The sequence below is a fragment of the Lactuca virosa genome, chromosome 3, assembly GCF_052849685.1.
Source record: "Lactuca virosa cultivar CGN04683 chromosome 3, Lactuca_virosa_CGN04683_v6, whole genome shotgun sequence".
In the NCBI taxonomy this organism is placed as follows: Eukaryota; Viridiplantae; Streptophyta; class Magnoliopsida; order Asterales; family Asteraceae; genus Lactuca; species Lactuca virosa.
Window position 1 is genome coordinate 266,087,987 of NC_136428.1, and position 16,228 is coordinate 266,104,214.

Below are 16,228 nucleotides of genomic sequence, written 5' to 3' on the forward strand. Positions count from 1 at the left end.
TTTCATGAATTTTTTTTTTTTTTTTGCAAGTAAACACATTTCTTTCTTTCTTTCTTTTTTTTTTTGAGAAAAACAACAATCTTTTGATGAAAAATAACATTCATTATTTTAAAAATTATATAAAATTATATATTTCATTTACATTGTTTTGGAGAAAAAAAATGTTATTGTCACCGGAGCCCAACATACTTTAATATATTGATTTAAATAGTTCCTCATGACTTTTTTTTGGTAGTTTAGGGGCATAAAGTCTATTTTTATCTGCTAAAAAAGACTCAATACTTGTTATTATCGGTATCCTTGATGACGTGACTTTTTTCACAAGTTATAAGAATTAAACTAAAATCCACCTCACAAATTACCAAATCATAACCAGAATCTACTCAAACACTTAAAATGTCGGCACCATATCAGAACATCTCCGACTCCCACCAAAGAAACTAGTCATAGTCGAATCAACGTCCTTGAGTCCAACATCGATGCTCAACGAACCCCTAGTTCTGTCACCGGTGTGTACCATGACATCCGTATCTCTGTACTTCCCCATACATTTGCAACCCACCACAACCGCTTCTCCGCCTACCCAACACGTTTTCATAGTTGGATTCTGAAGAATAAGAACTCTCCTACGAGGAAGACGACTCATTGCAAACCATCATCATCTTGACAACTTTCTTTTTCGCCTTCTCTTATTTCTTCACCCTCTTTGACTCGTTGTAACCAGAATCCTGTTCTTCCCGTCCGACCCTTTCCCTATGCCTTGCTCTGCCACAAAACTCAACGAATTCGCCTCATAAACAAGTCGTAGATGGTCTCAAGGGTTCATCCCCACTCCACTATACATCAAAGTATCGTGAATCGTTTACATAATAGATCTGACCTCAAGGAGGGATTTTGATTTTTGGGTGTGTGAGAACGAAGTCTCCGGTGTAATTATCGAGAGTGAAGGCGTGTGCGCCGGAACCGAAGGTGGTGCAGAGTATGGTGGCGTAGGAGTAAAGAACATAGATGGTGGCGACGAGGCGATTGCCGCTCTTTAATGAATTCAGCAACGCCTTCTCCTCCGTTGGAAGATTATCGGGTTCTATTAAACGATTGTAGATCCCAAATATTGTTCCAGTGGGGATTGAAGCGTTGATGTTACGAGAACCATCTAGGGGATCTGTCACCACCACAAATGGGGCGTTATCGGTTATCCAAACGGGAGCATCGTCTTCTTTGGTAGCCATAACTGCAACTTTTCCAGAGTTTTTCAAAGAAGATAAGATGGTCTCATTCTGTTTAAGAATACGAAACCCCCAAAATTTTTGACAAAAGAGATCGAAAAATACAGACAAATGATTAGAGTACATACAGAACCAATGTCGAGTGGCTTAGGTTTGTCTCAATCAGAGTCAACATCTGGGCCACTGCCGGAGCCGGAGAAGACAACATCGGAGCAGGTGAGGATGAAAGATGTTAAGGGATTTGATCGGATTCGGGTTCTAAAGAAAGCATTACATTAGGTTTTACACGTGGCAATTAAGTTGACATCTAAACCTGCTGATTAGGATGAGTGTCACCGGGTAACCCCTTCAAAATTTCCAAAAGGACATTTTAAAACCTAAAAATATAAGTTCGTGTCCTTCAAATGCAAAAAATAGTTACGAGCGACCATTTAAACCAATATGCTAAAGTTTGTTGGGCCGGTCACAATAACAAAAAAAAAAAAAAAAAAACTACAAAAAAAAGGGAAAAAAAAACCTAAAAAACTTTACTTTTGATTCCGATCTTTGAAACGATGGAAGAGGGGTTAAGTTTCAATTGTCCAAACAATCATCATGTGTAGTCTGGGAACTTTTCTGTTCCCGATTTCCTGTCTTCAGTTCTTTAAACCCCATTGATATGCGACTTTGTATCAGGTATTATTTCCTTTTGACAGTCGTTTGACAATCATACTCTTATGCACTCCAGATGTTTGTGAAATTGCCTGATTTCTTTCAACTTTACAGGCGATCGATTTTACTTGCCCTTTCAATGCATCGGGGTTTTGCGTCAAAGATGTTCGGAGCTCAAATTGTAGTTCGCATGCTTCCATTTCTGTATTGTGATGTAGTATATGCCTCAAGTAAGTGTGAATTGCAAAGTTATTAAAACATCTCTTGTGTTGTTTGTAAGTTTCCAATGCTTACTTCTACTTGAAGTGAGAATATCATTGGATGTAAGATATCAAAGAGATTATTACGACTTGAATAGAATACTGAGATTCTTAAAGCTTGGATCGTTGGTTAGTTTTGTACATTTATCTCAACATTTAGAAAGAAAACTGATCACTGAGAATTGAAGAATCATAATAAGATCAAGAGATAATTGGTTGCTTGAAGATAGAAAATCTAATCTTGCTACTTGAAGAATCATAATTAAATGATGTGATAATCAGTTGCTTTAAGCAGTATGATATATTTATACCAACTCTCAATAATGCTTTCAGGCTACTATTATCCAAATATGATTCTCTTAATTTGGAAAATCAGAATTCTTTTTACCCAAATACTTAGACATATTATTGCCACTTCTTTTCATATAAAATCAGTTGAAGACATCCATCATGGAAAATGTTCAATCTTTTATGTGTAACAGACTATAAGGAGATTCCTTACATATATGCATGCCGTATTTGTCCATTGTAAATGGGAAGCTAGACTGCATAAAATTGAGCTGAAGTTTTGGTATCATTTCACTATTAGTTAGTTTTTGTAAGTTAGTTATATTTTGCACTTCCTTCATTCATCTCGCTATGAAAATCTATGAAACAAGAGTAATTGCTTTAACCGACTTCTCAAAGAAAGACCATAATGCCCCTTAACAAAGAGATTATTACAAAAAAAAGTCAACCCTTTAAGGTTTGACCCGTCTTGTATAAGTAAACCTCAAAGGAAAAGGACCACTCAGTAAAGTTTCACTTTCACCTTGTCCTCAAGGTGAGCATTATTAGGGAACATCGCATCCAAATTCTCCCAATGATGCTTCAAAAACTGATAAGTCTTTCCATTTAACAAGAATTTTAAGTTGAACTTGTAGTCATACCTCCCGATTTTGGTAGTCCTTCAATGAAATCCATAGATGCCTCTTCGCACACTTTCAATGGTAATTGAATTGGTTGAAGTAACCAATTCAATTGTGCTACTATTTCATTTGAGTTGAAATTGTGTGTTGCTCCACAATCGGTGAGTATTACTCACTATGTTGTATCAATCATTAAGGCTATGTTTGGTGTACCACAGCTAGCTTATTTTTTGAGCTTTTTTATGTTGTCATGTTTGGCAAGTCAAAAAGTAGCTTATAAGTTTTTAAAAAGCTATTTAGACTAGCTTTTTAAAATATTTCTAAAATATACCCCTTAATTAATTATAGAAACACATTTTTTTTTGAACGACGGTTTGGTGCAGCGGGCAATGACATCCAATAGGACAGTATGCCATAACGCCCAACGAACCCGTGTTCGATCCCTCCCCGAAGAGATAACAACAACATCCTCAGCAACCCAGTTTCCCATTAAGGAGTTTCACTGCTTTGGACGCAGATAGAACTCGGCACCATTCCCCTCCGAAGGAAACCCCTTGGGAGGGGAAAACTGGAGTGTGCCTCCGCCCAGTTAAATTGGACCTCATTGGCATAAACACATTCTTTTAAATGCCCTTTTATGTCATTTTATATCTTTTAGCTAGTTTTTCAGCTTGTTTTACCAAACGTCATTTTTTATCGACTAACAACTAGCTTTTCAGCTAGTACGCCAAACATAGCCTAAGTAGGAGCATGAGAGGAAGATGGAAGTAGCAGTGGATATCTACGTTATACACGATTAAAGTTATCTACAACATATGACGATAAAAAAACTTTTTAATAATCTAATCAATTGCATTTATGACCTCTATTTCTATCATAAAAGGAAGAAAAGTTAATCAAATGATACAAAACAATGCATAGTAACCGTTGGATTATATTGTCAATCAACGTCCACAAATCAATCAACTTGCTAACCCTCTCATTTTACCACCCTATAGCCGCCATCCTCATTTTCCTTCCTCCTCTCTTTGCTTCTCATGTCTCCCAACACAAAATCTATCGAAAATTTTCTTCCCAACTCGATTTGTTCAAGTAACAATTTATCTGAGCCAAGAATGGCTAGTTACCCTTATATGGAATCCGAATCTAATCAAGGATTCTTGAAAGATTGGATCTCTTTATACGCCTCAACTCCTTTTGAGTTGAATGATAAAAGCATACGACTTTTGAACACTCCTTCAAGGGATTCTCTCAATGAGGTTCACGAAAAAACATCGGGTAGGAAAAAAAACAATAATGTGGAAATGGATGGGAAAGTAAACATGGAGTTGTTGGGAAAAGGAAATGGAAGACGCCAATGGAGTTTTGGAGAAGACATGTATATTTCTTTTTTAGTTATGTTTTAGTTTTATAATTTTTGTCATGTTCTTGAGATAAAATGTTTATTTTCAGGTTGTTGGTGCAGCGAGTGCATCTGTATGGAGCCAAGAATTGGGCCCGTATTGCTGAAAAGTTCCCTTTGAGAATTGGGAAGCAATGTAGAGAGAGATGGCAAAATTATTTGAGACCAAATATCATGGTATTGATTTTATGTTATTATTAACAAATTATAACATCGTTATTTAATTTTTCATTTTGTTTGTCATACGTTTTTGTTCCATGAATGATGAATCGTATAATCAAGAAAATAGCGTCTTTTGTTGATGTTATATAAAACTACATTATTTTACAAATACATTAGTCTAAAGCGTAAGTTAGTGTTTGGTATGGGAATCAGGGAAAAATGGAATTGTACGCGTTACATTGGAAAATGGAATGGAATGGACTATTCCCGAAGGAATGTTATTCCTTCCATTTTGTTAATTTTCATTCTTTAGTAGGTTGGTGATTTTTTTTGGAAAATGTTAAAAATAACCAACGAAATATTCTGTTTGTCTACTTTTAGGTAATATGAACTTTTCAAAATCGTCTAGTTTTAGCCACTCAACTTATTCTTCTCCACTTTTAGATAATGAACTTTCTAAAATCATCTTATTTTAGTCATGTAAGTAGGTAAGGGCTACAGCCAGTTAAAGGGACTAAAACTATACGATTTTGCAAAGTTCATTACCTAAAAGTGGACCAAAATAAGTTGAGTGACTAAAAGTGGCCAAACAGAATAGTTTGTTGGTTATTTTTAACCTTTTCCCTTTTTTTTTTCATTCCATCGTGAACGAAAAATTACAATATAACCCATTTTTATTTATGTAATATCTGATGACATAAATTCTTTTTTAGAAATTACATGATTTTAATTTTTAAGTACATTACAATTTTATTTTCTAAATATAACTAAACATATATTCTCTATTGTTATATTATTTGTGTTTTGGTGAGAAGGGCATTCGTGTCTTTTTGCATAGACAAGATTATTTTCGACGACATAATGGTGAAGGGCATTCATGTCTTTTTCATAGACAAGACTGTCCCACTTTTTTTGGTGGGACAAAATAGTGCAAATTTGTCCCATTGACATCTGATCCAAGAAACATTCCAATGCATGCCAAACACAGTACAATCCAGTCTGTTATGACTTGAGTGGGCCCTAATAGCTTTTTGTATATTAACTCTTTATTCTCCTTTTTTCTTTTTGTAGAAAAATGCATGGACCGAAGAAGAAGACAAGTTACTAATTTCATTACACCAACAATTCGGCAACAAATGGGCAGATATAGCAAGAAGGATGCCAGGAAGGACAGAAAACAACATAAAAAACCATTGGAACGCAACAAAAAGAAAACAATTTTTAAACAAGAATCATGAAAAGATCAAAAACCCCTCCTCCCTTTTAAAAGATTACATCACAAGCATTACTTCTTCCTCTTCACCCAATCATCAAATCAACATCCAACAACCACCACCCCCGGTGGTGGATCACACCACAACTGATTCCGTGGTTGGTTATAAGCCTGCTGAGCTGGCGCCTGATGAAAGGGATGTTGATTTTGATTTTGATGATGTGTCATCTCAATTGGTTGATGAATTGGTGTTTGATCCGACAAAGGAGATGGATTTTCTGAAATTGTTCTGTCAGTAGTTTAATTGCTGGGTTTTGGATTCGGGTTTAGGTTATTTCATTTCTTGCAGTTTTTATTGGAATTGTGAACTTGATATGAATTGAGTTTAAATTAGACAGTTTGTTTTTGGAAGGAATTTACCTTTCAAAGAAATTGGAATCTAAAATAATTGGGAATTTGAATGAAGTTTGAATATATTTTTGGAATTTTTCTTTATATATAAAATAACTATCAATAATTATCTTTGAATAGTTATCGATAGAAATTTGTACATAATTTATAACATAACATAATGATACAAATTTCCACCAAGAATTGACATACAACTTTTAAAAGGTGATGATAGTTTCATTATGATTATAGATCGATTGATCTCGTCAAATTCATCTTCATAATCTTATTTCAAATGTTTTTATATTTAAGATCTCTTACTTTAATCATGTATTGAGATCTAATCTAAAGCATCAAATTGGTAAATGCGATCCTGTAGAAAAAAGATACAAGCGTAAAAAATGACATTGACAAGGTAATGAAATATACCATTATCATTTAATTTTTTTATGTTTGGTTACCCTATTGGAATGGAATGAATCACTAATCCATGTTGTTTCTCAAGTAGGAATAAAATAAATTAAATTCATATATACATGCATAAAAACGACAAGTAAAAAAGACAAGTTCTAGTAAAGTTCATATATATTCCGGTTAAAGTGAGAAAAATTATGCCTGAGGCTAGACATCAACTTGTAAATTGCAATATGAATGTATAGGTTATAATGTTGCAATTCCAACATATTATGCTTCTGGAGTTATTATGTTTGAAGAGCGAAAAAAACCAACTGATCAGAATGAAGTACTAACCTTGAGAGATCGTTTCAGCCTGTTGTTAATTATGAAAGCTACACACGGATTGCCACATCAGACTAGCACACGTCATCTAGGTTAGTTATTCAGTTAGACAATCAGTTAGTTTTTCTGTTTTGAGAGTTGTTCATGTCTATACGTTTGATAGTTGTAATCTTTTCTTTAAATGAATTCAGTAATAACATTCAAACAGTTCATCATTCTTCTCTCTGCATTTCTCTTCAAAATTCAGGAATCAACATGGTATCAGAGACTGTGATTCCTGTCTAACTCTAATAAATTATTTTCTTGATCAATTGATTGTTTTGTTTTTCGAATTCCGCATTCTTGTCATTTCGTTTCAATTGATTAGATCTTACTCTGTTTCTGAGATCTATCATGGCTACTTCAAATATTGGATTGAATCCGAATTCAAACTCTTCAGATCCTCTTTATCTTCACCCGTCTGATAATCCTGGTATGCTATTAGTTTCCAAACAATTTGATGGATCTAATTTTGGTTCATGGAGCAAAGGAATGTTGATCTCGTTATCTGCAAAGAACAAAATTGGCTTCGTTAATGGCAAAATTCCCAAACCAGCTGATAACGATCCTAAACTCGAAATCTGGCAGAGATGTAATGATATGGTGACCTCTTGGATTCTCAAGTCGGTATTATATTCATGTTCTGCTCTCGAGATCTGGAAGAATTTAGATGAGCGTTTTGGTCGATCAAATGGAGCAACACTTTATCAACTTCAAAAAGAGATCTCAGATTTGTTGGGAAATTTAGGGTTTGTGGTGGAGATCTGGATACCAACTTGGATCGTGATATCACTTTCCAAACTGATATTTCTACCCTATGCCTGGGTTACAAGAAATTCAGCCTAGGATAATCCAAGTGGACACTTACGTTTCTAGGCACAGAAGACGTAAGCCAATATGCTAGAGGATTCTGTGAAAGTATGATCAAACGAGAGCTTAAGATCGTAACCCTCTTCTGTAGAGGAAGAGATGCTTATATATTAAACACGATTAGGGTTTCATTAGGGTTGGGCCGTCATTAGTTGCTTTGGAAGCAAGTAATGTTCATCCGGATTTAATGAGGATTTAGGGTTACCAAAAACTAACGAGTTTCGTTAGTTTTACCATAATCACCCCAGCCAGGGGCTCTGCCCCTTGGACCCCGCTAGGGGCGCTGCCCCTAGACCCCGCCAAAGGGGCGCTGCCCCTTTGGAAACCCCGGACCCGAGGGCGCTGCCCCCGGACCCCTGACTAGTCGTCGAACCGGCTTCTAATTCGATCTTATACATGCGTGCACTCCGCACAACCCCCGTACATATAATAGAGTACAAATTATGAAGCCCCTTAGCTCACATGTTAGTTCCCGTTACTTAAAATGACATGGTGACACTAAAATCACCAACAAGATTTATCTCAAGGTACTAGTGATTTGGCTACCTATTTTACAAAACTCAAGAAAAATTGGGACGAGTTAAGTGCCGTATCTTCGATTCCTTCATGTACCTGTGGAGCTGCACAAAAACTTCATGAATTAGAAAAAAATCAAAGACTTATTAAGTTTCTTATGGGACTTAATTGTGATTATGGTTCAATTCGAGGTAGCATCTTAATGATGAAACCTCTTCCTTCTGTTGCACAAGCTTATGCATTACTGATTCAAGATGAAAAACAGAGAGAAGTTCACTCTTCATCTGTTTTTATGACCGACTCTGCTTCAATGAATGTAAGAATGGGAAATTTTCAATCCAAAACAAATTATGAGAACAAGAAGAACATAGTTTGCACCCACTGTAAGAAAACAGGGCACACAGTCAACAAATGATATCGTTTGGTTGGATTCCCAAAGGATTTCAAGTTTACGAAGGGACGAAGTGTTGCTACTAATGTCACTAACCATCCACAGACAATTGAAGGTTATTCATCACCAAAAGGAGGAGTTCATCCTGAATTGACTAATGATCAGTACCAACAGTTCATCTCAATTCTCAACTGTTTCAAATCGTCAAATGGAACCAATCAAGCTGATCAAATCCCTCAAGATCCCAATAGTCAACATATTCAGGGACAAAATCATTCCAATGTTAATTTTGCTGGTAATACTCACTCTCCTTTTGATTCAACAAAGTGTCATTACATTACCAATGATACTTCTACTTGGATCATTGATTCAAGTGCAAGTGATCATATGTGTTTTGATAAGTCTCTTTTATTTCACACTCGTAAACTTACTGTACCACATCACATTACTCTTCCTAATGGTGAAAAGACAATTTCATTTGAAATTGGAAGCACTCACATTACCAAAGATGTTGTCTTACATAATGTTCTATATGTTCCTCTATTTCGATATAATCTTCTTTCCATTGGTAAGATTTGCAGAGATCTTAAGTCTTTCATTAGAAAATTATTGTTTCTTGTTGCAGGGCCCTTCTCTGAAGAGGCCTCTGGTTCTTGGTAAACATCATGCTGGCTTGTATTTTGTTCATTCCAAACAAGAAGCAAATAAGAGTCTTACTATGTCTGTAACTACTAAGACTCCTTTGGATTCACTTGTCCTTTTTTCTAATTCTCTCTGTAACTCTGTATCAAATGATAAATCTGTTTCTTTGTGGCATAAAAGGCTTGGTCACTTACCAATGTATAAACTGAAAACTTTGAATGTGTTGAACAAAGATAATATTAATCTTGATTTCTTTTGTGAAGTTTGTCCCAAAACTAGACAACATAAGCTGCCTTTTCATCAAAGTAATATTCATACCAAATCTCCATTTGAGCTTATTCACATTGACACTTGGGGTCCTTACAACACCAAAACATATGATGGTTACTCTTATTTTCTAAAAATCGTTGACGATTTTACTCGTTCCACATGGACACATCTTCTAAGCACAAAGAGTAATGCCTTTCAAGTCTTAAAAGGTTTCATTGCCATGGTTGAGACTCAATTTGGTAAAAGAATTCAGACTATTCAGTCTGATAATGCTTTCGAACTTGGATCCAGCAAAGAAGCAACAATCTTTCTTCAACAAAAGGGAATCATGCATCAAACCAGCTGTAGAAGTACACCCCAATAAAATGGGGTGGTTGAACGCAAACATAAACTTCTACTGGAAATTTCTCGAACCTTGTTGTTTCAATCAAATCTTCCTACCATTTTCTGGGGAGAATGTGTTCGAGCAGCAACATATCTTATAAATAGTGCTCAAACCAATACTAAACTTATAAGCTTCGATGCAGATTATAAGCTTCAATGGAGATTGATAAAAGACCTGATTTGTAACACGTGTTAAGTGTGAAGTACAAGAAATGTTGTTTTGACATACAACTTTTAAGAGCATCACCAACCCAATACTAAACTTATACTTTTACACTATAGTGCTCAAACCCAACACTAAACCTAACACCGAATATAGTGTTTATGAATAGTTAAACACTAAATATAGTGTTACACTATTATTTATTAATATTAAGGGCACCAACCATGAATTGAGCTTATTAGAGTTTAATGAATTGACACATCATCATTTTACATTTCATATAACTTACATTAATTTTCCTACAATATATTAAACTCTATAAAATTCAATGAAATATATTTTTAATAACTAAAAAGTTTCTTTTTTCCCACAATAATAGAGTTTAATTTATTGAATGAAATTAGACATGTAATTCCATTCAACTCTCCTATTAAACTATACATTATAGATGCTCTAACTAAATATAACGTTGTAGTTTGAATGGTACAAACTGGTCTTTCAATTTTGAACTTATTTATTGTAACGACCCAATTTTCAAAAGAAAAATTTCATTTTTGATTAACCAAAATACTTTCCACAAACTTGTGAAATCCCAAATACAATTGTTTTCAAAATTCATATCAAATACAATTTTATTTCAAATCATCAGAGTGTCCCATAAAACACCTGAGAGAGAGTGCACGCCGCACCATCAAGCCTTGCTCTTGCCCTTGGGCTCAGATGTACCTGAAACAAATCCACAAAATGTAAGCTAATGGTTAATGAGTCCCCCAGAGCATACCCCACACACAATCCACATAACATATATCATATTAGTTATAAAGCTACATATATCACATAAGCCATGCATACAAACATATAAGGATGCTGTGGGCTCCTCCCAAGGTCTTACTCCAGGATGCCATGAGGTCCCCCACATGGTATTACACCTAAGTGCCATGGGCTCCCCCATGGTCGTTAGCTGGAATGCCATGGGCTCCCCCACACGGTCTTACATCCAAGTGCCATGGGCTCCTCCCATGGTCTTTACTTGAAAAGCCATGTGCTCCCCCACATGGTCTTACATCCAAGTGCCATGGGCTCCCACTGTAACAACGTAAATTCCAAAACAATTTTTCACTTTTAAAAATATAGTTTCATTCACAAACATTCTCAATCTCAATGTATCACATATCAAATCCATAAAATTCATCCCAAGATCACAATACATAAAAACTCCACGAGTGTGTACTGATCATGCGACGCCTTCCCGTGATCCTCACTGGTACCTGAAACACATAACACAAAACACTGTAAGCATAAATGCTTAGTGAGTTCCCCAAAATACCACATATAACACATATTAGCCACTCGAGGCTATAACTCTGTGGGCCCACTGGCCCTAACTCTGTGGACCCTCTGGTCCTAGCTTTGTGGACCTTCCGGTCCTAACTCTGTAAACTCTGGATACTCACAGCATAAATCACATAGAAATAATACAGTGCAACATATCACATACATAGCATGCAAGATACTCTGTCACATAACTCTACTTACCACTCAAGGTAAAGTATAGTGAGAAGACTCACCTCGGATAACTCGGTAAACCTCGAACTCGGAAATACTGATCTAGTCTTCGCCTAATCACATAAAATAATTATTCTAATTACTACGACCTTCAAGGACTAGGCTAATCCCTCTCTAAGTTCTCTAAGAAGGGTAAAAGACCATTCTACCCCTCCAATGGCTCACAAGTCCAAACATTGACTCAACCCTAAAAGTCAACGAAGTCAACTCTAGTCAACGGTCAACTTTGACCAGACTCGTCGAGTGAATACAGACGACTCGACGAGTTCACGTGGGTCCTCTGAATCCTTCTAAGCCTCACTTGGCACGTCGAGTCCCTCTTCCACTCGCCGGGTTACTCTGCAACGAATCGCGGGGCAACCCCGACTCGACTCGTCGAGTCCACTTATGAACTCGGCGAGTTGCTCCCTTGACAACCCTCAAATGACCTTTTAAGGTCAGATCTGCTTCTCTAAACTATAGATCTGGCTTCCCCACGACCAATAGCCACGTAAAGGTCGAATCTTGGCTCACATGCAACGTACCCAAGGCTTCTTTTGGTGAAATAACTACTAAAATGGCCACCTAAGCTCATAACCCCAAAGGGATGGCATAAAGCAGAGTGATAGGGACTCTCTGGACCTCTTAAGGTCCAGATCTAAGGATCATTTCACCTTGGGACCTCACACACTCCAGATTCAAGCTAAATAAGGCATAAAGAAACCCTAGATTCAACTAAATCATCATAAATACGAGAATAAGCACAGATTGATACCTCCAACAGCTTCCTCTGGTCAAATGGAAGTAGATCCAATCTCCCCAACCCGCCTAGCTTGTCCTTCCTTCTTCCTTCTTGCTAAAACACACAAGAAATGGTGAACAATGGCCTCCTTTCTCACTCACAAGACTCACAGATGCTCTGGTACTCTCAAGGACGAAGGTAGCCGCAATTAAGGGTAATAAGGTTCTTTAAATAGGGTACATGCCCGAGGATTTAGGGTTTCAGCCCACAGCGCGGACTCGTCGAGTCCACCCATCGACTCGTCGAGTCCCCTCATTAATCCAGTCAGCAAAACGCGATCCTCCTCGACGAGTCCAGGCGTCGACTCGTCGAGTCCCTCCTCAAAACTCAAAATAAATGAACATCATAGAATACCTGGGAATCCGGATGTTACAATTCTCCCCCACTAGAATCAGACTTCGCCCTTGAAGTCTTGCTCGACAAACAACTCTGGATGCTGCTCCCGCATCTCTAACTCCGGCTCCCACGTCAGCTCGGACCCTCTCCTATGCTGCCACTGGACCTGAACCAGGGGCACCTCCTTGTTCCTCAGAACCTTGATCTTCCGATCCAAGATCGCGATCGGTCTCTCAACATAATTCAATCTCGCATCCACCTGAATATCCTCCAACGGCACCACCGCCGACTCATCGGCTATACACTTCCTCAACTGAGACACGTGGAAGGTATCATGAATTTGGCTCAACTCCGCGGGTAGCTCCAAACGATACGCTACCCTGCCCACCCTCACGGTCACTCTGAACGGACCGATGTACCGGGGCCCCAGCTTGCCCCTCTTCCTGAATCGGATCACTCCTTTCCAAGGAGACACCTTCAGGAGTACGAAGTCTCCCACCTGAAATTCAAGCTCGGATCGTCACCTATCCGCATAACTCTTCTGGCGACTCTGAGCTGTCAACAACCTCTACCTGACCTGCTGTATCTGCTCCGTCGTCTGAAGCACTATCTCAGTACTACCCATCAACAACTCGACCTACCTCTCCCCAGCAAATGGGAGTCCGACACCTCCTCCCATACAACAACTCGAAGGGAGGCATACCAATACTCGAATGGTGGCTGTTGTTATAGGAAAACTCAGCCAACGGCAAGTACGTGTCCCAACTTCCTTCGAAGTCCAACACACATGCTCGAAGCATGTCCTCAAGCGTCTGGATCGTCCGCTCACTCTGCCCGTCCGTCTGTGGGTGGTAGGCGGTACTGAAATGCAACCTCGTACCCAACTCCTCGTGGAACTTCTTCCAGAACCTGGAAGTGAATCGCACATCTCGATCTGATACAATCGAGATCGGTACTCCATGACGCGATACCGCCTCTCTCACATACAGCTCGGCCAGCCTCTCTGCGGAAGAGCTCTCACTGATAGCAAGGAAGTGAGCGCTCTTCGTCAGCCGGTCGACTATCACCCAAATTGCATCGACGCCCCTCGCGGCCAGCCTCTCTGCGGAAGAGCTCTCCAAATACATCTTAGTGACCCCGGGATGGATCGAGAACCTCGATCTATGCGCCTCCTCCATCAGAATGGTATGTGCCCCGCCCTCAAATGGCACCCAAATCCGACCCTGAAAGGTCATAAGCCCTCGGCTATCGGCAATAAAATCAGGCACCTGCCCGATCACTCGCTCTCTCTTGCGGTTCTCCGGCCTCATGGCCTCAACCTGAGCCTTCCGAATGGTGTCCAACACCGGAGTCATCACCGTCAACCTCAAACAAACATCACGTATCGGGGCACTCTCCGCCCTACGACTCAGGGCATCGGCTACAACGTTAGCCTTGCCCGGGTGGTACAGGATCTCACACTCATAATCCTTTACCACATCCAACCATCTCCTCTGGCGCATATTCAGGTTGGGCTGATCCATCAAATACTTCAAGCTCTTGTGATCCGTGTATATGGTACACCGGACCCCATACAGATAGTGACGCCAGATCTTGAGGGCGAACACCACAACCCCCAACTCCAGATTGTGAGTAGGATACCTCGTCTCGTGAGGCTTCAGCTGTCTCGATGCGTATGCTATAACATGCCCCCTCTACATCAGCACCGCACCCAATCCCGATATCGATGCGTCACCATATACTACAAAATCCTCCATCCCCTCCGGAAGGGCTAAGACCGGGGCTTCGCATAATCTCTGGCGAAGTGTCTCGAAGGAGGCCTGCTGCTCTGGGCCCCAACTAAAAGCCACGCCCTTCCGGGTCAACCTGGTGAGAGGAATATCAATCTTGGAGAAATCTTTAATAAATCTCCTATAATAGCCGGCCAACCCTAGAAAACTCCTGATCTCGGTGGGGGATCTCGGCACCTCCCAACTCATCACCGCCTCAATCTTGGCCGGATCGACCAATATCCCATTCTGGTTAACGAGATGTCCCAGGAACTGGACCTCTCGTAACCAGAAATCACACTTGGAGAATTTGGCGTAAAGCCTCTCCGATCTCAGAACTCCTAGGATCTCCCTCAAATGCTCCTCATGCTGCGCTCTGGACCTCGAATACACCAATATATCATCAATGAGCACTAGTACTGAACGATCCAACATCGGTCTGCACACCCTGTTCATGAGATCCATGAACGCCGCCGGTGCATTGGTGAGCCCGAAAGGCATCACCACGAACTCGTAATGCCCATAATGAGTCCTGAACGCCGTCTTCTGGATATCCTCATCACGCACTCTCATCTGATGATACCCAGACCTCAGATCGATCTTGGAGAACCAAGACGCTCCCTGCAACTGATCGAACAAATCATCGATCCTCGGTAAGGGGTAACGGTTCTTGACCGTTAACTTGTTCAACTCCCGGTAATCAATGCACATCCGGTGTGAACCATCCTTTTTCTTTACAAAAAGGATCGGCGCTCCCCACGGCGAGCTACTCGGCCGAATAAACCCCTTCCCCAGCAGCTCCTGAAGCTGCGAGGATAACTCCTGCATCTCTGGAGGCGCAAGGCGATAGGGCGCCTTAGCAATAGGCGCTGCCCCCGAAACCAAATCGATACGAAACTCTACTTGCCTCTCGGGAGGCACACCCGGCAACTCCTCGGGGAAAACATCCGAGAACTCACGCACTATCGGAACCTCACCGACCGATCTCGGCCTCTCCGCATCCAACCTCGTATCCATCACATAAGCCACAAACCCACTACAGCCCTGCTGTAGGCTCTGCCTCGCTCTAGCGGCCGAACAAAACGCTGACCCCGAACGGGTACCCTCGCCGTACACCGTAAGAACTCCCCCACTAGGGTCTCGTATGGTCACCAGCTGTCGCTCGCAGTCGATAACCGCTCCAAATCTGCTCAACCAGTCCATGCCCACGATGACACAGACATCTCCCATCGCAATCGGGACCAAATCAATCGGAAACTCAACGCCGAAGATCTCGAGTACACATCCTCGAATCACATCAGTGGCATACACCGCTCTCTCGTCCGCTATGGAAACTCGCAGAGGTCGACTCAACGCCTCTGTGCTGACTAAAGGCTAATGATACAAAAGATCGACTTGCACCCGAGTCAAATAACACCAAGGCAGGTACATAACTCACAAGAAAAGTACCTACGCATACCATAATATAAGCACAATATCTCAAACTCAAAATAAATACATGAAAGAATACATACCAGCCACGACATCGGGCGCTGCGCGGACCTCCTCCGC

General features: G+C 40.0%; 1 protein-coding gene and 1 pseudogene across 1 annotated transcript; one reads left to right on the top strand and one right to left on the bottom strand.

Annotated features, from left to right (window-relative positions):
- Positions 1-351: 351 nt before the first annotated feature.
- On the bottom strand, positions 352-1,441 carry LOC145167176 (uncharacterized; annotated as a pseudogene).
- Positions 1,442-2,114: 673 nt separating this feature from the next.
- Positions 2,115-6,287, top strand: LOC145167175 (transcription factor MYB119-like). The gene is made up of 3 exons (XM_079086276.1): positions 2,115-4,423; positions 4,498-4,624; positions 5,681-6,287. Exons 1-3 carry the CDS (start codon positions 4,083-4,085, stop codon positions 6,119-6,121), a joined length of 909 nt encoding a protein of 302 aa, XP_078942402.1. The 5' UTR covers positions 2,115-4,082; the 3' UTR covers positions 6,122-6,287.
- Positions 6,288-16,228: the final 9,941 nt, after the last annotated feature.

Bases quoted from the DNA above. Each gene is read 5' to 3' on its own strand.
- LOC145167175 (XM_079086276.1), top strand. From the start codon at position 4,083: ATGTCTCCCAACACAAAATCTATCGAAAATTTTCTTCCCAACTCGATT. The intron at 4,424-4,497 runs GTATATTTCTTT...GTTTATTTTCAG, and splicing joins TGGAGTTTTGGAGAAGACAT to GTTGTTGGTGCAGCGAGTGC. The intron at 4,625-5,680 runs GTATTGATTTTA...TTCTTTTTGTAG, and splicing joins ATTTGAGACCAAATATCATG to AAAAATGCATGGACCGAAGA.